Source organism: Esox lucius, chromosome 19, assembly GCF_011004845.1.
Source record: "Esox lucius isolate fEsoLuc1 chromosome 19, fEsoLuc1.pri, whole genome shotgun sequence".
NCBI classification, from domain to species: Eukaryota; Metazoa; Chordata; class Actinopteri; order Esociformes; family Esocidae; genus Esox; species Esox lucius.
Genome location: NC_047587.1, coordinates 3978586 through 4000007, shown reverse-complemented (window position 1 = coordinate 4000007; position 21422 = coordinate 3978586). Strand labels below are relative to the sequence as shown.

Here is a 21422-nt window from a genome sequence, read left to right as displayed (position 1 = left end):
ATATTCGTCTTATTATTTCATGATATTTATCAATGACGTTTATTGTTATTTAGAAGAAGAATGTCGTTATTATTATTATTTCTATTATTGTCTAAAAGAAGAAAGAATGTCATTTTTATTATTTTGTCAGTCTGAATTATATTTTGGTAATTCAAAGCCTTTTATTACTGAACCCAGTCCATGCGCAACTGCCGGGCCTAACCCTGAAACGTCATGTAAAGCGCACAGACTCGCATCTGAAGGAATACATATAAGTCAAATGCTTTGGTAAAGTCACACAAATGAAACCTTGAAGTCCATGTTGCACAAAAATAAACACTGAAGTTTGTAATTATGATGTTGTTTTTTTTACAGTAGGTCATAATATATCACATCTTTTAGTTTGTCAGTGCGTTAGGATTTTCTTTTCTGCGCTGTTAAGGTTTCATTTCTCTCCGCCATGTCCATGTGCAATATTTTGTTGTCATCCATCCACCAAAGATCACTCCAAATATAACTATTAATACTGTTTTATTTTCAGTTTACATCTCTGCACTGGCATAACATCAGTGCACGAGGGAACTGCAGCAGGGGCTGAGTATACGGCTACACATTTTTTACTTGAGACAGGTCAAAATAAAAGTCCCGTCTCTTCACACATGCGCACAATTAACTCTGGCACAATTTTGGGTATACAACAGTCAGTATCATAATTAAACAACATAATATAACATAAATGATGAGAACATATAACTCAACATGCACATTTCCGCACTAACTCAAAACGTGCGTACACCACCTCCTGAGCTGGCGTAGGATTTGAGAGTGCCGTACGCCAACGTCCATATTGATGAATCTCAAAGTCACCGTGGTTTTGGGTGTACGCCAGGTATACGCTGGAAATTTGGTGTACGCACTTTTTATAAATGAGGGCCATTGAGCGTCCTGGTCAAGATAGGCAGCAGCAAGTAATTATTTAAAAATTACAAACAGTCAACAAAAACATATATAACTACTCAAAAGAAAAACATAGAAATCACAATCACCATTCACAATCCTAATAACAGGCCAGTTTCAGTGGCCCTCATTTATCATTCTTGCGTAGAAACGGGCGTATATGTTGGCGTAAGACTTTGCTTACACTCCTCTCACAGCCTGATTTATGAAGTTGTGCGTACCTTTAAAATCCAGGTGTACGCAATACCTGCCCTTGATAAATGCCGCGGCTGAAAACGATCGTCATTAGAATAACACGCCCCTATATATTCAAGTCTCTGCTTCCCTCACGCCCTCATTTTACGCCATGGACACACGGAACACGGCAAAAAAGAGAAACTTCTCTGACGTGGAGATTGAGACGATCACCAGGGAGGTAGAAAGAAATAAAAAAATGTATTTGGCAGTTTAAAAAGCGGAATAAAAGATGATGTGATGTGGAGTACCATTCATTCACATTAATAATTGCATGACAATTTGTAATATTTGTAATAGTATTATTTTATTATATTTATTATTAATGACGTTTGTTATTTAGAAGAAGAATGTCGTTATTATTATTATTTCTATTATTATTATTTAAAAGAAGAAGAATGTCTTTTTTATTATTTTGTCAGTCTGAATTATATTTTGGTCATTAAAAGCCTTTTATTACTGAACCCAGTCCGTGCGCAACTGCCGGGCCTAACCCTGAAACGTCATGTAAAGCGCACAGGCTCGCATCTGAAGGAATACATATAAATCAAATGCTTTGGTAAAGTCACACAAATTAAACATTGAAGTCCATGTTGCACAAAAAGAAACACTGAAGTTTGTAATTATTATGTTGTTGGTTTTTTTACAGTGGGTCATAATATATCATATCTTTTAGTTTGTCAGTGCTTTAGGATTTTTTTTTCTGCGCATTTTCGCACTAACTCAAAACGTGCGTACACCACCTCCTGAGCTGGCGTAGGATTTGAGAGTGCCGTACGCCAACGTCCATATTGATAAATCTCAAAGTCACAGTGGTTTTGGGTGTACCCCAGGTGTACTGGAAATTTGGTGTATGCACTTTTGATAAATGAGGGCCATTGAGTCTACAAACAAACAAGCTATAATACTATGCCGAGAAGTAAATGCTATGTAGCCCATCTTGCTAAAACGGCTGTTAGATGATAAATTTCAAGCGCTGGAGATTTTGTCAAAGCCATTCCTAAGATGGCCTACTAGCGTGAGATACTGCAGTACTGCCTTGGAAAGGGCCTTGGAATGGGTTGTGCTTGGTTACAATAATGTTTTACATTGTTCACATTATAACACCTGAACTTCCTCAGTTTGATTTTTTCTGGATCACACATCCTCGGTTAGGATTAGGTTACCTAAAAACTAAAACTACTTTTTTTCTTTCTTATTCATTGCCGAATTAAGTCATATCAATGGCTCATTGTATCTCAAGACAATGGATTGTATTAGCAGCAAGAGGGATAGACGTATTTATAGCTGCAGGCAGTAGAGGTGCTGGAGCCCATCCTAACATAACCTCAAGACCCCCTGACGAGATTGCGGAATTCATTTTTACCATTTGACTGCTACTGCGTGCAGGTAGGCTAGACACACGTCAATATTTCTCATTGTACCGCGAGTCACTACTACCGGTGGTCACGTGTCGTTTGACCGTTCCTCAGTGGACTGCGCATCAGTACTACCGGTGGTCACGTTTCGTTTGACCGTTCCTCAGTGGACTGCGCATCACTACTACCGGTGGTCACGTTTCGTTTGACCGTTCCTCAGTGGACTGCGCATCACTACTACCGGTGGACACGTGTCGCTTGACCGTTCCTAGGTGTAACGCGCATCACTACTACCGGTGGTCACGTGTCGTTCGACCGTTCCTCGGTGTAACACGCGTCACTACTACCGGTGGTCACATGTCGCTTGACCGTTCCTAGGTGTAACGCGCATCACTACTACCGGTGGTCACGTGTCGTTCGACCGTTCCTCGGTGTAACACGCGTCACTACTACCGGTGGTCACTTGTCGTTCGACCGTTCCTCAGTGGACTGCGCATCACTACTTCCGGTGGTCACGTGTCGCTTGACCGTTCCTCAGTGGACTGCGCATCACTACTTCTGGTGGTCACGTGTCGCTCGACCATTCCTCGGTGTAACACGCGTCACTGCCGCGGCGATGTGTGACGGCACACGTCGCCCGTCCATTCCAGATGCTGCTGCACACTCAACCATTATCAGCACGCCCTGGTCATAACGTGCTCTCATGGCCACGGACTAGTGTGAAAATATTCAATACTTATTTCTACACTGAAACACTGGCTGAAACAAGTGACCTAGTCCCGCTGCGCTGGCCTCAAGTGGTTCCAAAGACCAGAACATGTCACTGGGAGGCCGGACATGATCAGAGATCTGGAAGGAGCCATCTCACACAGCCAAAGTCTTAACACTGCTCAACCGTTCTTCACCTGGTCTGCTCTAAAAGGAACATGAGAACAAGGTGTGGAGGCGTTGCAAGGACTGATGACTGAAAAAAGAAGGCTATGCTGATTTTCCTGCTCAAGAGAAGACATTTTACTCTACTAGTAAAACTACAACCTAAGGTTCTAGGGTTAGATAGCTACATGCTCCTGTGTACGTAGGGTAGTTTGGGGTAAACCCCCCATTTTTTCCAGCTACTAGGTTAAGATGCCCCCCATGGGGTTAGTTGCCCCACAGGGAATCTTATCCCAATAGAAGATAATGCCTAAGGGTTTTTATGAATTGGCCCTGTTTTTTTTTTTTACCACACTTACATTTTCCTTACATGCCATTTCATACAGTTAAAAAAACCTAATTATCATTAAAATAAGCCAATATTTTAAACCCCAGCAGTCCATACAATGGGGGGGGGGGGCATTTTGCCCCATGTTACCCTACCCTTCAAGATAGTGCCTTGACGACCATCTGATAACAGAATATGATCGTTAATAATTAGTCCTCCGTATTAAAAGTCTTATGGACAATTCATTATTAAGAGATACAGAATTTTTTTCTATTTAATGTACCAGGTTTTTCTTACAACATAGCAAAGGGCATTCGTTTCTGTTGAGTGGTTTAATTAACCAAAACAAGAAACCAACAAAAGTTATGCCTGCCCAGCTAACAATTTTCTGTTGTCACAATGTTGTTACGATGTTATCTGGCAACCGAAATTAGGTAGCAGCAACGTTGTCAGTTACGTTGTCACAACCGGAAAAGTGAGAGTTCTCTTGTTGTCGCTACAACTAATTGATTTTGTCAGTTGATCTCTAGCATGTCGTATGCAACGTGACATCTCGAAGGTTGTCGGTTGGTAATCGCGAACCCCAGGCATCCTATCCAGTTGATCATTCACTGCCCTTTTTACTCTTACATTTATTATATTCACATGTACAGCTAAGTTCATTTCGGTCCAGTCAACACCTTGACAGTATTCTCCATCCTTGTGTTTACCTGCTCCAACTGTTCCGTGAACCCTTAAATGTGCACAAGCAAGAAAGAAAGCAAGCAAGTTTAGTTATATAGTACAGTTCATACATAGAGGCAATTCAATGTGCTTTACAGTGAAAATAAAAAATGCAATGGAATTAAAATAGTCATATTGTTACAATTCTCTGTCTCCAGCTTCAACAACCCGGTATCTCAATCCACACATTCCAATGCTAGGATGAACACGTCAGTCCCTATGTGAGATAATCATTACATCAATGGCTTACTTGGCTCTCTCCAGGGGAACATTTATGCCATATCTGTACATGCATTTTATATTCATCCTCAATGAATTAGTTACCATAACTGTTTACTGAACCACCCCGGTATCTCAATCCTCACGCTGCAGCACTTGGCTATGTACAGCTAGAATATATACGGTTAAGTTCATTTCTGTCCAGGCAACTTCTTGACAGTTGCTCCAACGGTCCCATGAAATCTTAAATGTGCACAAAACATTTCAGCAGGGTTCTACACCTACGTTTAGTTTTACATTGAGGTATTATGTATAAATATGATACATTTATTTTTTCAACCCCTTCCCAGATATAATAATGGCAATGCTGTTAGATCATCAGTCCAGGCATTTTCTCCTAGCAAACTACATGATATATTCTGTAATATACAAGAGTCCCATGTGGCAAAAATGTATATACATTTACAAACAAACCAGAACATTTATGTATTTAAAAAAATATTTTATATACCACCCACTTCACACACCCAAGTTGGTCAACAGCACAGAAATTAAAATCACAACTGTGTGGGTCTTTATAACCATCAGGAAGCATAAAGTAGCAAATCTCATCTAGTTAACTCTAATGAAACAGTAGATCTTCAATGGCAATAGCCATGTTAAACAGTATTTTCTACCACTAGTAGAGTTCTATCCTTCTCCAATCTTCGACATTTTTGTTCCAGCTATCAACTGATCAAATAAAAAAAATTATCAAACTGGCTTGTGTTCTTATGAAATATCCAATGTGAATGCTTTACACTTCATTGGGTTATTTTCCTTTCAAATGGTGAAGAATTTTGAAATCATAAAGATGAGAAAATATTTACCTCAATTGAAACAAACCATTAATATAATCAAACTGACCAAATACAATCACACAAGCAGACGGAGACTTTACTCTTTCTTGTTGACAGAAATGAGCCTGAGTGGTCTTCAGTTCTATCTTCACCTTCCTCTGCCATTGGACCCGTTGGGGCACCTGGATATGGACAATGAAAACCAGTTTAAAAACAGTATCAACCATTTGACTCATAATTTAATTTATATCACTTTTACAATTTTGTAAAATATCTTGTTTAATAATTACTTGTGGAACTCAAAGTAAAAATCTTTACATTTGAGTACTTGTGATTCGATGTTCATCTTTTGTTTGAAAAAAAGTTACCAACCAAGCTAGTTAGTTGTATTACTGTACTGTAGCTTGCTAACGTTTGATCTAACGTTAGTTGGCTTGCTAGACAGTAGTGTAATTCGATGGGAACTACCAAAGTGATTTTAGCTATATGACAGATAGTTATCTATCTGCTTTGTAAAGAAGTTAAATACGCTTACCTGAGATTCCTTGTCCAGAAATGATTATGGTGCTCTAGAAATGTCAGTACCGTTTGCTAGCTGCAGTAGCTAGTTAGCCAGGTATACCTTAAAAGAAAACTTGCGCTACCTGCAGTAGTTAGCTAGGTATATTACAGTACTATAATGTAAACTACACGACTACATTAGAAAATAACTAAATTGGAAAATTGCTAGATTATAAAACGAAAGTATGATTAACATCAATGATTATAACATTCCTAAATAGCAATAACTACTATTGTAGGCAAACCACAGTAGCAGAAGAGTACTGGTGAAAACTCACAGACATGACTAAACCAGAACATAAATCAGAATTATCTTAAACTGGAGTAAAATAAACGTGCTATAGCCGCCGCTTATGTCTGCTGAACCTCTATACTGTGAACTGTTTATGAGTACAAACTATAACGAACAAGAAATGGCGGGAGGCTCGAGCTGTTGCACATCTTCGCGTGCAGTTTACAATTTGTGTACGCATTCCGTCTGTGTTGTGGGAGATTATATATAACTATTAGAATTGGTCTGAATTGTGGTGATTGGGGAATTGTTGTGACTCTAAAGACCTTCAGATTAACTTAAAAATATTTGGAATACGTGGTTTCCGATGTGGTGGCAGTAATGACATTGTTAGCAAAATACGTTTGTAGCAACAAAAATAGGAGTTCATATTTCCCGGTTGTAGTTACGTAAGATCGTTACCAAACTGGTACGAAAGTTGTTAAATTGTCAGTACGTCCTGTAATTACGTTTATGTTACTACCTGAGCAGGTAAGGAAGATTACCAATTAGGTGGTCATTAATGTCCTTCCGATAACGTTGGAGTTACGTAGGATCGTGACCAAACAAGTACGTAGTTACCTTGTCAATACGTCGTGTAATACGCACCAATTATGTGGTCATGGATTTACCTTCGGATAACGTTGCCACAACGCTGAGAGAAGGAAATGTCTTTATCTGTGTCTGTGACCATGGCATCAGTGACGTCGATGCAACATGTGATAATAAAACAGTTTATTATTCGGTTTTTGTACACATTTAGTTTATACAATTCTTAAGCTTCTCTCCACATATTGCATTGGGAAAGAAGTAAGGCTGTAATTCGGGTGCGAGAATTCAATGCCCAGATAAAGCCCCGCCTCCACGCCAATAGAGGCTCAAAACTTGGTTTTAAGAAAATGTGACTCGAACGAAGGTGGGAAGAAATATTAATCGAAAGAAGCGAACGTGGATAAAACGTGTTTGAACGAAAACATTTTAAGATGAAGATCCATTTAATGATTTTAGCATACACTTTTTTCCACGCTTGAATCAATTTTTTTCATACGATTGAATTTAGATTTTTCATACTATGAAATATTTCAGCTACGTTTTTCTTACAGTCAATTTGGCTCCATAAAAAGTATATATGGCCAGATTTGTGCAAATTGAAATATTATTCCATAACAGAAAATCAAACGAAGTTTTAATTAATAAAACGATGTATATTGGAGAAAATTTAAACACGTTGTGTATCTGTGATTTCATGAGCTGAAATAAATTGACCCCGCATGGTTTTCCATACGCTCAACAAGCTAACTTCTCTCAAATTGTATGCAGATTTGTTTACATCTCAGTTAGCTTGCATTGCTCCTTTCCTTAGATGAACAATAACTCACAATAATATTTCAAATTGTTGCATGTTTGTGTTTGTATTTTTATTCAGTGTACATAAACCAAAATACACAAAACAGTGTACCTTGTTTTAAAAATATATTTATTAAAATGAGTTCACAGGTTGAAATGTAAATACATTATTTACTCAGCACTCCATGACTTTGGGATGTCTCTCTTTACCAATGACTTCATACTGTACAGTTGAAACGCACTGGAACACAGAGGATCTTATATACATTTTAGCCTTAAAGGGTCAGTCTGAAATTGAAACTTATGGTAAACAGCCAAAGGGAAGGGTTTGAGAAACATTACAATTCCTAAACAAAGGTATGGACTCACCATTCAGGTCAAATTGAGTTTGAACCAGTTTGAGACTACTAAGTGTTTACAGTTGCATTGCTTTTACAAAGTAGTAATCAGTTAAATTATGCTCATGAGGCATTTACAAATGATATTCAGTAATGGGCGGCTATATACTATCATTGATTACATCGTCAAATGTTTTACGGAAGCCTTTTCCATATAACACATCAAATAAAATAACCTAAGTTGAAACCACGTAAGCTAACACCTAACACAGCATCTTTTCGAGTGTAACATACCTTTTTTGCAGACCATGACAAAAACACACGTTTACATGTTTTTAACAGTACCGTCCATGTGTTAAACTCCTAGAGAAGTTTATTCTCCAAATTAAAAGTCCCGACACACTGTCTCACATCCGGTGGCTCCCCTCCAACACGGCGCTCGTCTCTCAAACCAACATCCGTGGAATTTCTGTCAACGCGAGACAACAGGGGAGGGGGTTGTGGGCGGGGCAGGACAGGAACAGGAAGTGGACGTTGGGGTCATCTAGGGAGCTCAGAAACGGGAAACTCCCTCCTCACCGCGTCCGCCAGCGAGGGATCAGCGTCTGACAACATGGCCGCCAAGCACTGCACCTGCAGGGAGAGTCGAAGGGTTAATTCTGACAGGCACCTGCACAGAGGCCGGACACAAGTGTCGGCGTGGGGTGGAAAACACAGTGTTGACTTTCCACACAGGAACAAGGGGGCTCGTCATGCGCGGACCGGAAAACAAACGGCGGGCCGGCTTTGGCGTGACACGGCGGGGTAATTAATAGCTCCCGTCGGCGCCAAAATAGTGTTGGCACAAATAGACCCGCGTAGATAAAATAAATATTGTATTTGCATGCCATACGAACGGCAGGTTGTTTGTGACACTGCGTGACTGAACGGTACTGTTGACTCGGGCAGGATGTCGTGGAAGCTTACGGCTGGACTGAACTGGGGGAGCATGGAGCGTACTGCTGGTAGGCACGTCTTCACCGTCAGGCATCCGCTCTTCACCAACTCTGACACCCCCTCCTACGGATCAAAGACAAACAACGGCATTTTTGGTAACACTTCACTTCAAGCCTGCCAAATTGAAGGCTTCTTAACCTGCTAATTCAAAGGCAGACATGAGCCATTTCACAGTCATCACACTCTTTGTTTTTGACAACACATGAATATTCAACGCGTGACAACAGTATTGATGTTTGGTGAACGGCAGTTCCAGGATACGGCGTCACCTTGGTGAGGTCAGTGATGACGTCGGAGAGGAACTCAGCCGTGGTCTGGATGAGGGACTGAAACAGCTCATCCACCTTCTCCTCCTCCTCCCCCTCCTCATCTTCTTTCTGTCCATCTCCCTCCTGGCCCAGTCTGTCTCCTGAAGCGCATGCTTCCCGGTTCTCTCTCTTGCTCTGTTGGTGTTCTCTGTGGTACTGCAGGATCCGCACCAAAGTTCCAAACAGAGGAACCACTGGAGAACAGAGAATCATGTTTAGGGACGGGATGATTTAAAACAGGCCGAACTGGGTATGCAGACTTTGAAAAGAAAAAGCTCAAGTGACAAATCAAAGAGTCAATGGTTTAACTGGATAAATAACAATAAGATCAAGGACAGACAACATGCTTACGCAGGGCTTAACTTGGATAACAGACTATGCTCTGCCATATTTGGGCATGTTTGTGTTTGGATGACAAGAGCCAAGGTTGCATGTTCAAGTCCCACAGGGGATTTAACCCAAATGTTTTGTACAGTAGTACACAAAGTGGTTTTGGATACAAGAGTCTGTTAATCAGATGTAACACAGTCCTATTATGGTGAAACAATTGTCTTAATACAATGGTCGTAATCCAGATGTCCTAATCCAGAGGGCCTAATCTGGGGTCTTACGGGTGTTTCCTTTGCTGTGCTCCTGGTTCAGGTCTCGACAGGCGTACAGGGCTGAGAGAACGGCCAGGGCAGGTACAAGGAGAGCCTTCTGTTCCCCCAGGACGAGAGGAGGATCTCCAGGCTGACACAGGTCCTCACACACCACCTCACACAGGAACGTCCACAAGGCTCCACCCACCCCATCAGGAACCGCTGCAGACAACCAGAGAGGCGTTTTCCCCAGACACAGATTAAGTCGAGTTTTAAGATATTCTCCATTAAGTGCAGGCTAAATGTGTGTCCGGAGAACCAGCCCGTAATGTCAAACCCTGTGGTGTATTGAAACCAGGAGGGGGAAAAGATGTGAGCTGTACATTTAAACGTGTACTAAATTAGAGGCCACATGGAAGATTTCTGCTGTACTATTGGCACAAGTACCGGCACAAATGACCAGAAGAAATCTGCAGTTAATGTTTCAAATATATATATATATATATTTTTTTTTTAAAGTGCCTGAGATATTCCCAACTTAATCTTTCTAGTTTGCTTTGATGTGTAGTTAAAACAACAATTGTAATTTATAATCATATATGGAGTTTTGCAACCCGCTGTGTTGGGGGAATGCGTTACCAAGTACAATAGTCAGACTACATTTTAATGGTAACAAGTAACGTAATATGTTAGTTATTTAAGTTATCCCTTACTAGTTCATTTTTCAAATAAATAACATGCTACTCAATTTCCCTCAGTGCAACCAACGTTGCTTTACGTGGCATTTCTTTTTTCCAGTAGCAAGTGGCAACAAAAAAATGTTAAGATGGCCGCACCAGCCCTCATGATATACCTACTTGCCCAGCTCCCATTCATTTCAAATCGATATGAAGCATCGACAAGCGATTTGTGCAGCGGAAGGCTGGATTTTTACAGATTTAGTAATTATTCACCTCTGAATAAAGTCAAGAAACATGAATGGATTATGCACATTATTGCAAAGAGATTTCAAATTCCTAATGTTTTCTTTTTTGAGTGTACACGGCTATAGATGTTTTTTTTGTTCCTCATTGTTCACTGCAATGGATCTATCTAGTATTGAAGTCTGTTAATATGGGAGGTTGAATAAGCTAGGCCTGAAAATGTGAAGGCACTCAAAATACAAAATAATTTATTGATTTAAGATATTCTTGATTAATTAACTAACTAAAATCAAATATTGTTTCTCATTATGGTTTATGATTACTTGAGATAATAGGATTGGTCAATCCTGCTGTATAATGACTGATAATGTTATATGCTAGTGACTGACACTGTCTACGCAATCAATACCCGTATTCTTCTATGTAGTTATATGTTAACCCATTAAATGTGTGCCTTCTGGGCATAAGTGACCTACACATGAATATAGAATCAAAGGACTTATCTTAAAGTAACTAAGTAACTTAACGCCTTACTTTCTACAGCAAGTAACGTTACTAGTTACTCCATGGGAACTGTAATTAGTCACTTTTAAAAGTAACATTTCCCAGCAGAGCCAACCAGTCATTAAACAGCCAACATTTGAGAAAAAAAGTAATTTGTTAATTTCATTTAAATATATTACCACATCTCACTGACATAAGCTGAAGCTTATTGAAGCTTTGAACCCATCACCCGCCACATCACCCTGAAGCTTTGAACCCATCACCCGCCACATCACCCTGAAGCTTTGAACCCATCACCCGCCACATCACCCTGAAGCTTTGAACCCATCACCCGCCACATCACCCTGAAGCTTTGAACCCATCACCCGCCACATCACCCTGAAGCTTTGAACCCATCACCCGCCACATCACACTGAAGCTTTGAACCCATCACCCGCCACATCACCCTGAAACTTTGAACACATCACCCACCACATCACCCTGAAACTTTGAACACATCACCCAGCACGTCACCCAAAAGCTCAATTAAGCTGGAACAATACACTGGTCCTGAGCTTTTCACCTCACGGAGCGTGTTGTGTGACAGTGGTGAATATTTTCTCACCCAGCGCCTGAATCCCCTCGTCGATGGTTGTAAGCAGCTGCAGGGTGTGCAGGTACACCTCTAAACCCTCCGGACTGTCAGGCCTGCGGACGCCAAAAACATCTCTCATTATTCCAAAGTAACATTTTAAAACAGCACCACTGAATGGTCAGGTCGAGGAGACTGGAAGTCTGCTGAAAAGATGACATGTACTTAAGTACAGTATCTCACAAAAGTGAGTACACCCCTCACATTTTTGTAAATATTTGAGTATATATTTTCATGTGAGGACACTGAAGAAATGACACTTTGCTATAATTTAAAGTAGTGAGTGTACAGCTTGTATAACAGTGTACATTTGCTGTCCCCTAAATACACACAGCAATTAAGGTCTAAACTGCTGGCAACAAAAGTGAGTACACCCCTAGGTGAAAATGTCCAAGTTGGGCCCAATTAGCCATTTTCTCTCCCCGGTGTCATGTGACTCGTTAGTGTTACAAGGTCTCAGGTGTGAATGGGGAGCAGGTGTGTTAAATCTGGTGTCATCGATCTCACACTCCCTCCTACTGGTCACTGGAAGTTCAACATGGCACATCATGGCAAAGAACTCTCTGAGGATCTGAAAAAAGGCCTAGGCCAGGGCCATTCAATTCCGATCCTCGAGGGCCGAAACATTTCTGGCTTTATCCTCTGCTAACAATATGGGACTGATTCAGACCTGAGATGCCAGGTGAAGGCAATCAACTAGCAGGTAGAACCAAAAACCAGAAGTGTTTCGGCCCTCCAGGACCGGATTTGAATAACCTTGGCCTAGGCTATAAGAAAATTGCCAAGACCCTGAAACTGAGCAGCAGCACGATGGCCAAGACCATACAGCGGTTTAACAGGACAGCTTCCACTCAGAACAGGCCTCGCCATGGTCGACCAAAGAAGTTAAGCGCACATGCTCAGCTTCATATCCAGAGGTTGTCTTTGGGTAATAGATGTATGAGTGCCGCATTTCTGCAGAGGTTGAAGGGGTGGGGGGTCAGCCTGTCAGTGCTCAGACCATACGCCGCACACTGCATCAAATTGGTCTGCATGGCTTTCGTCCCAGAAGGAAGCCTCTTCTGAAGATGATGCACAAGAAAGCCTGCTAACAGTTTGCTGAAGACAAGCAGACTAAGGACATGGATTACTGGAACCATGTCCTGTGGTCTGATGAGACCAAGATAAACTTTTTTGGTTCAGATAGTCTCAAGCGTGTGGCGGCAACCAGGTGAGGAGTACAAAGACAAGTGTGTCTCACCTACAGTCAAGCATGGTGGTGGGAGTGTCATGGTCTGGGGCTGCATGAGTGCTGCCGGTACTGGGAAGCTACAGTTCATTGAGGGAGCCATGAATGCCAACGTGTACTGTGACATACTGAGAGCATACTCCCCTCCCTTCGGAGACTGGGCCGCAGGGCAGTATTCCAACATGATAACGACCCCAAACACACCTCCAAGACGACCACTGCCTTGCTAAAGAAGCTGAGGGTAAAGGTGATGGACTGGCCAGACATGTCTCCAGACCTAAACCCTATTGATCATCTGTGGGGCATCCTCAAACGGAAGGTGGAGGAGCGCCAGGGCTCTAACATCCAGCAGCTCTGTGATGTCGTCATGGAGGAGTGGAAGAGGACTCCAGTGGCAACCTGTGAAGCTCTGGTGAACTCCATGCCCAAGAGGGTTAAGGCAGTGCTGGACAATGATGGTGGCCACACAAAATATTGACACTTTGGGCCAAATCTGGACATTTTCAGTTAGGGGTGTACTAACTTTTGTTGCCAGTGGTTTAATGGCTGTGTGTTGTGTTATTTTGAGGGGACAGCAAATTTACACGGTTATAAAAGCTGTACACTCACTACTTTACATTGTAGCAAAGTGTCGTCTTCTTTCTTCAGTGTTGTCACATGAAAAGATAAAATCAAATATTTACAGAAATGTGAGGGGTGTACGTACTTTTGTGAGATACTGTATTTCCCAGCTGTTCTCATCAGAACACACTGAAGTATTACTTAGCTGTTCTCACCAACAGATATTTAGCTGTTCCCCTCAACACATTCATTTATTGCTGAGCTATTCTCACCAACAAATGTTTAGTTGTTACTCAGCTGTTCTCATCAACACATCTAGATATTGCTGAGGTGTTCCTAGCAACACATTTATTCATTACTGAGCTGTCCTTTTCAAAAGACATCTGCAAAAGCAATGCGTTCCTTACCGGAGCTGCTTGGCAGCCTCCAGGAGTGACGAGGCCACGTCCAGACGTCCCTCTCCACCTTCCTCCCCAGCTCCCTGACAACCACCTGTGACCCAGGTCTTCATCAACTCTTCGTCCATGTCAAACAGCTTGTCAACCAACTCCCCAACCTTCACTAACAGGTCCACTAAAGAGGGCACACACACACAGGAAACATGAACACACACTAAAGTCAGCCATCTCTCTTCACCCGCAGGTCCACTGGGCAAGAGACCGGGAAAAGAAGACCTCAAGACATTGACTACAATGATTCACATCTTCTGTGTGACTCCTAACATCTCCCTGACTGCGTGGGCCCCACGGTCTGTTGGCCTCTCCACATTTATGCCAACCTGGAGCCAAAATGACCAAAGATTACACTACCGTTCAAATGTTTGGGGTCGCTTAGAAATGTCTGATTTGAAAGAAAAGCACCTTTTTTTTTTAAGTTAGTGTAAATCTTTGGCAACTCTTTTTCTTCCGTAACCGGCTTCTCCAATGTATATCATTGGGCAATTAAATTACTTGACCTATGAAAATACGTCAACTTGGATAGAACATTTACACCTGCATTCGGAGAGTTATGTGAAACACTCTGCTGGTCTCAGGTGACCTACAGTATTTGAGCAAATCCCATTGGCAAATGGAGAAAAGGTTTTAGAACTTGAAATAATCATTAACTAATTTAATCTGGTGATGTTGGCATAGGGCTAATCTGTGCTAGATTATCAGATGTGACCAGAGCTACTGTCAGTTCGTTTTTCCATTCTGGAATGTTTAGTTCAGGAAATTGTGCTGTTGTGACATGTTTGAAAACAGGGATGGGTTAGGGAACACTGTCAGCATGGCAACAAAACAGGGGGGTTGGGGAACACTGTCACTATGGCAACAAAACAGGGGGGTTGGGGAACACTGTCACTATGGCAACAAAACAGGGGGGTTGGGGAACACTGTCAGCATGGCAACAAAACAGGGGGTGGGAACACTGTCAGCATGGCAACAAAACAGGGGGTGGGAATACTGTCAGCAAGGCAACAAAACAGGGGGTGGGAATACTGTCAGCAAGGCAACAAAACAGGGGGTGGGAATACTGTCAGCATGGCAACGATCTTTACGTCTCTTATAGCTTCAAGACAAACCCACCAAAACAGATGTAGGCGCATCTCAAACGTACCTCGGTTTTGTGGAAACCTGTTTTTCGTTTTAAATAGCTCCAGAAGGCATCTCACTTACAGTTTAGGATTCTATCACCAGACATGGAGTGATTTACATGGCTTAACAGCACACACCTTTTTCTAAATTGTGGCCCAAATGTAAAAACAAATCCATGAATAAAATGTATCGAAAGGATCTAAAAACACTGTTGTAACATATAGAATCAAAAGGTCCGTACTGTTGGTGGAGCTACGCATGATGAAACAGAGGCTGGAGGACACGGAGGCCTGCTGGCGTATCCTCTCCAGCCACAAGGACGACACATCCCGGTGGGACACGCACGTCAGCAGCAGCCTGGACGGAGACACCAAACCCCCAATTAAATATCACCAGTGGACGACAACGGCACTGGCATTACTAATCTAAAACGCTGTAAGAACATGTATTAGGCATTACGTAACATGTATGACATCCTTATGCCAGCTCAACAGTGGAACGCGCCACAAGCTACAATGCTAGATCTTGTGGTTTTGATCCATGTCAACAGTGAGTGAAATAACCTGTTTAGGCTCCTCTCACCTGCACGTCTCTAGCAGAGTGGGGGGATCACTGTCTCCGAGAAGGAGCAACAGCACCACCCTGTGGACAGGCCTAGTTATTTAATATGTACTGGAAACGACAATGCAACAATTACAAAAACAAAAGAGAGAGGGGGGGGGGTCAAATGACACACCCCAGGTCATTGTTCTGGCTGAGGGTCAGACAGGTGTCAGGAAAGCAGGCTATGTTGCCCAGGATGCCAACACTGATCTCCTGTGGAAAGAGAAAAGCACAGAAAGACCACAGTAAGCTGCTGCAAAAACATGCTCAAGAGCCCGAGACAGACCACCAATTGACCAGATACAATCTGCATAAGCTGTTATTTCAAAGCAGAACACATTAATTTCAAATCGTTCTGGGAGCAGCTGAAAAGGGGCTGTGGACGTGTTGCCAGTTTAGTTTGGGAAATTAAATCCACGAGGTAAAACTAAAAGACAGAACTATTCACTTACTGTGAGTCGGGGGCATCGAGACTTAGCGATCACTCCCAGAAGGATGTCTGCAGCGTTGAACTCTTGTAAGAAACCCGCCACATCCTACAGTAGAAACACAGGTCTTACTGTACAGAGATGTTCATAAAGCGAAGTCGTCAGACAATGAAACACCCTGTCGATTGCCTTAACACAAAGTCACATCACAGTTGTACCACAGAGACAGTCATAAGATGGCATGTCAGAGAGAGAGAGAGAGAGAGAGATCAATACAATACACACACTGTCCAAATGTGTTCTACAAACATATTTGAAGAGGTATTTTCCATCGTTATAAAATGCTTGTGTGCGTTTGTGGGTGCAAGAAAGAGAGTGAAGCACCTTGTCCATAGCCATGTCCCAGATTTTACACAGATCATCCTCATCTTCCTCTGGCAGGTGAATCTGGGCATCAGGGTCTCCATCGTTGTGCTCAGCCACAATCTGACGGATGTAACAAGAGCAACCCTTTTTCAATAGCCAAGTTGTCCCATGGAGAAACACTCATTCACCTCACTGGGAGTTATCTGAGCAACAGCAAGTATTGCAGCGGTGACCCGGGTCGACTAAACTAATAACAGTACCTGAATCAGGCGGGTGAGCGTGCTGAAGAGCCAGTGCTTGCTGTAAACCGTCTCTCCGATAGCATCCACCTCTTCTCCGTCCTGTTCCCCCTCTATGTTCAGGGGTGGTGATGGGTTACGGTCAACGACAGGGGAGTGTCCTGGGGAAGACGACCCGATGCTTGAGTTCTCCCCGTCTGCGACATCCCCAAAGTGATCTTCTAAACCAAAACAAAACCACAGGGTACTTAGGCTGGTAGACACACATGCGCCGATGCTGCTACCGCTAGCTCTGCAGCGGAGCAATACAGTAGGTAGTAAAGAATTGTTCAACTTGCAGTGCTCACTAGCTAACTTGTAATCAAGGCTAGCGAAAACTCTTAGAATGACTGATAGCTTGTTAATTGGTCTACAAACTAGCAAGCTAGCTAGCTATGTGAACTGTATAGACAGGCTAGTTCTCCCGCTACGTACATAACAAAAGTAAAACGCCGAGATTACCCATAAATGTTGCGAGTCCTTCCTCAAGTGAAATTATTATTTATATGTCTGTCTCTCATCCAGAAATGAAATGTTAACTTGAGAAACACATTTTCTTTCAAACTAACTAGTTGAGGCTAATGTTTTCAAATGAGCCTCCAGAGCGCTGGGGGGGGGGGGGGGGGAAATACGCATGCGTGTGATGTGGAAACGTGCTTATGTGCGAGTTCCTTGCTAGCTCGCTAGTGCCGTCTAGCGTATACCCAAGGTCAGTGGTATTCAAATATGGCCTTCGAAGACAGTTCAGTTCCACTCCTTTTGTCCATTTCAATCCACTAATCGGTGATACCAGAAAAAAAGTGTAACTGGCTTGTAGGGCCGAATTTGGTTTTAGGAGCTTAAAATAGAAGCCAGGGTTCGAATTATGGGGGGACTGGGGTGGGGGGGGGGGTGGGTTGACCCCCCTAATTAAGACTTGGGCCCCCCCAAAATAGATTTTTTTAAATGTCAGGGGGTCCAAACATTTATATATCATTCCGTAATTGTAACTATTACAATATATTTACCAAATTCATGCCTGGAAGAATCTTGTAATACGATTTCAGACAATCGTAAAATGGACTATACCATTTCTTAACCTCAAAGGAAATTGAACTTCTCGTCTGCCTGTCTAACTCATACACCACTTTTACTACTTCAACCCTGAATATTTTGACTAAAACCTACTGGCAGATGGAAAATGTGTTTACAGAATGACTGTTGATCTGTTGTCCGTGACATAGTTTTCTTTCACCAAACTTTCAATACAGATGTTGGTGCATGTGGATGTGTTGACTATTAAACTTTGCAGTAATAGTTTTTTCTAGAAGTAGTGTATGAAGTGGTTTGTTCATAGTCTAACATCATAGTCACCCGGCAGCCCTTGGGATGGGACCTAGACTTCCTGCCTGGCTTCCTATAGTAGGGTAGACAACATCACCAATGCCAACTTCTAGAACAGGGCTGTGTGATCCTGGTCCAGCCCAGCCTACGGGGGGTCCGATCCAACCCAGGGTGGTTCTCAGTATGGAATGAAAATACAATTTTGCTAATCTAATATCACCTTGAATGCTCCATCTGATTTGAGCTCTTGAAACAGTGGCCTTGGAATTATTCATTTGAATGCTAGAAGCCAGGTCCAAAAGTTAGATTTTATTGAAATACTGGTCTCACAATCACATGCTGACACATTAGTTATATCTGAATCCTGGCTCTCTGTCCCAGACTCAGATATTCTGTTAGAAGGGTACAATATCTACAAAGCAGACAGAGTGAGTAGAGCTGGAGGTGTTAGAAAGGAATAATATCTACAGAGCAGACAGAGTGGGTAGAGGTATTAGAAGGGTATAATATCTACAGAGCAGACAGAGTGGGTAGAGGTATTAGAAGGGTATAATATCTACAGAGCCAACAGAGTGGGTAGAGGTATTAGAAGGGTATAATATCTACAGAGCAGACAGAGTGGGTAGAGGTATTAGAAGGGTATAATATCTACAGAGCAGACAGAGTGGGTAGAGGTATTAGAAGGGTATAATATCTACAGAGCAGACAGAGTGGGTAGAGGTATTAGAAGGGTATAATATCTACAGAGCAGACAGAGTGGGTAGAGGTGGAGGTTTTGCCATATATGTTAAATGCAACCTAGACGTCCCTGTGTCCATCTCAGCCTCTGTCTGGAACAGCATGAATGCTTAATTCTGAATGTGTCCCTTGGTCATGATGCATTATTAATGCCAGTGGGGGTTTGTCACCCACACTCAGCTCCAGTATCTGCTCTATGCAAATTGTTTGAGGTAATGTCTAATTATGCAAACTCTGAATTATTGATTATCAGAGATCTCAATCTGGACTGGCTGATGCCAGCATCCCTTATGCTAAAAGACATTTGTAACAAACTAAATCTTACACAACTTAGAACTGCACCTACCTGTCTTCATCCAAAAGATCCAGGAAAATCTACATCTTTCTTGTGTTTTTACGAATGTATGTATCAGAGACATTAGGCAGGAAACCTGACCCCCCATAAACACTTCTCAGACCAAGACAATCCATGAACTTTGTCTCTCAGAGCTTTTATCCAGAAATTGCATAATGGACCCAATGTTAGCGTTCTCCTTTTTCTCTTCAAACATGCCCCGCTAAAGAGACTTTGGGTAAAAAATCAAACTATTCCTTGGTTCTCCTATGATTTGAAAAACCTCTTCCTACAAAAGGATCAAGCCTGGGCATTGGTGAGGAAAACTATTGAAAAAGCTGATTGGGTGCTTTTTAGGTATCTGAGAAATAAATGGACTGGAGGAATAAAAAAGGCAAAATCTAGATACTTATTAAATGCTATGATGGAGATCGCCAGTGATCCCCCTAAAATCTGGACAACTGTTAACTCACTTAAATGTCATAACTCCTTGACATCCCAACCAAAGCAAATTATATCAGATTCAGGGATTGTCAGTGACCGAACTGAAATATGTGATGCCTTTAAAAAGCCCTTTATCTCTGCTGGTTTTCTTTTTGAAAGAAAAAATACCTACTATAATACTGACCGGTATATTTCCTCAGCCTCTCAGCCCTCTGTGGAAGAGATAAACAATTACCAATTTTTTTATTTCCAACAATTCACAGAAAGTGAGGTCTTATCTGCATTTTCTGTGATAGATTCTAAGAAATCAGTAGGCGCTGACAATCTGGATCCATATTTACTGAAGTGTGTCACTTCTGTCATTGCTATTACAGTGATGCACATCTTCAATCAAACACGAAGAGTCCTGAAGCTTGGAAAACAGCTTTTGTTTGTACCCTTTGGCCACAGTACTCTTTTACAGTGTTGCAATTTTGAAATTGCTAATGCCCTAACCAGAGGTTCCCAAACTAGGGGTTGCGACCCCATGTGGGGGTCACCTGATATGAAAATGCATTCGGGGGAGAATGTTTTAAAATTGACTCTCATAGCCTCAAATAAAAAAAAATATGATTATATAATTTATCTTCACATGGTCGGGGTCACGAGAATTTTAAGATATTGAAATTGGGTCATTGGCCAAAAACGTTTGGGAACCCCTGCCCTAGACAATTGTAAGTGCTGTGCCACCATGTTTGTAGATTTGTCTAAAGCCTTTGACACTGTAGACCATGTAATACTTTTGAGTAAGCTGTCATCAATAGGATTAGAACCGGATGCCTGTCGTTGGTTGTGAGTGTTTTGTTTTGTCTGTTGTCTGTGTCTTGTTTTCTCTGTACATTGTGTTTTTTTAAAGTTTGTTTTTAATAATTGAACCTAAATTGTATGTGTAAACATGTATACACAGGGCCCAGCCATAGAGGAGACCTTGGTCTCAGTCTGTGTTCCTTGTTGAAATAAAGGTTTGATAATAATTGGACATACATTTTATAGTACAATATTTATAGGTGCTGGTCATAAAATTAGAATATCATCAAAAAGTTGATTTATTTCAGTAATTCCATTCAAAAAGTGAAACTTCTATAATGTATACATTCATTCCACACAGACTGACATATTTCAAGAGTTTATTTATTTAAATTTTGATGATTACAACTAATGAAAACCCCAAATTCAGTATCTCAGAAAATTAGAATATTGTGAAAAGGTTCCATATTGAAGACACCTGGGTGCCACACTCTAATCAGCTAATTAACCCAAAACACCTGCAAAGGCCTTTAAATGGTCTCTCAGACTTGTTCTGTAGGCAACACAATCATGGGGAAGACTGCTGACTTGACAGCTGTCCAAAAGACGACCATTGACACCTTACACAAGGAGGGCAAGACACAAAAGGTCATTGTTAAAGAGGCTGGCTGTTCACAGAACTCTGTGTCCAAGCATATTAATAGAGAGGCATAGGGAAGGAAAAGATGTGGTAGAAAAAAGTGTACAAGCAATAGGGATAACCGCACCCTGGAGAGGATTGTGAAA

The 21422-nt window shown here is 41.8% G+C and overlaps 1 protein-coding gene across 2 annotated transcripts; it reads right to left on the bottom strand.

Annotated features, from left to right (window-relative positions):
• Positions 1 to 7801: 7801 nt before the first annotated feature.
• saal1 (serum amyloid A-like 1) lies at positions 7802 to 17620 on the bottom strand. Of its 2 annotated transcripts, none has more exons than XM_010883445.3 (13): positions 17474 to 17620; positions 16994 to 17193; positions 16752 to 16853; positions 16392 to 16475; positions 16073 to 16152; positions 15919 to 15978; positions 15578 to 15693; positions 14167 to 14332; positions 11944 to 12026; positions 9943 to 10134; positions 9293 to 9525; positions 8994 to 9086; positions 7802 to 8660 (listed from the first exon to the last, which is right to left on the bottom strand). In XM_010883445.3, exons 1-13 carry the CDS (start codon positions 17475 to 17477, stop codon positions 8568 to 8570), a joined length of 1506 nt encoding a protein of 501 aa, XP_010881747.2. In that variant the 5' UTR covers positions 17478 to 17620; the 3' UTR covers positions 7802 to 8567. The 2 variants fall into 2 exon arrangements, with proteins under 2 accessions (XP_010881747.2, XP_010881748.2); XM_010883446.3 differs by having other exon boundaries at positions 16994 to 17190.
• Positions 17621 to 21422: the final 3802 nt, after the last annotated feature.

Excerpts from the sequence above, each read along its gene's own strand:
- saal1 (XM_010883445.3), bottom strand. Across the intron at positions 14,333-15,577 it reads CATGCGTAGCTCCACCAACA|TGGACCTGTTAGTGAAGGTT; the intron begins GTACGGACCTTT and ends TGCCCTCTTTAG. Across the intron at positions 9,087-9,292 it reads TCATCACTGACCTCACCAAG|GAGGGGGTGTCAGAGTTGGT; the intron begins GTGACGCCGTAT and ends TTTGATCCGTAG.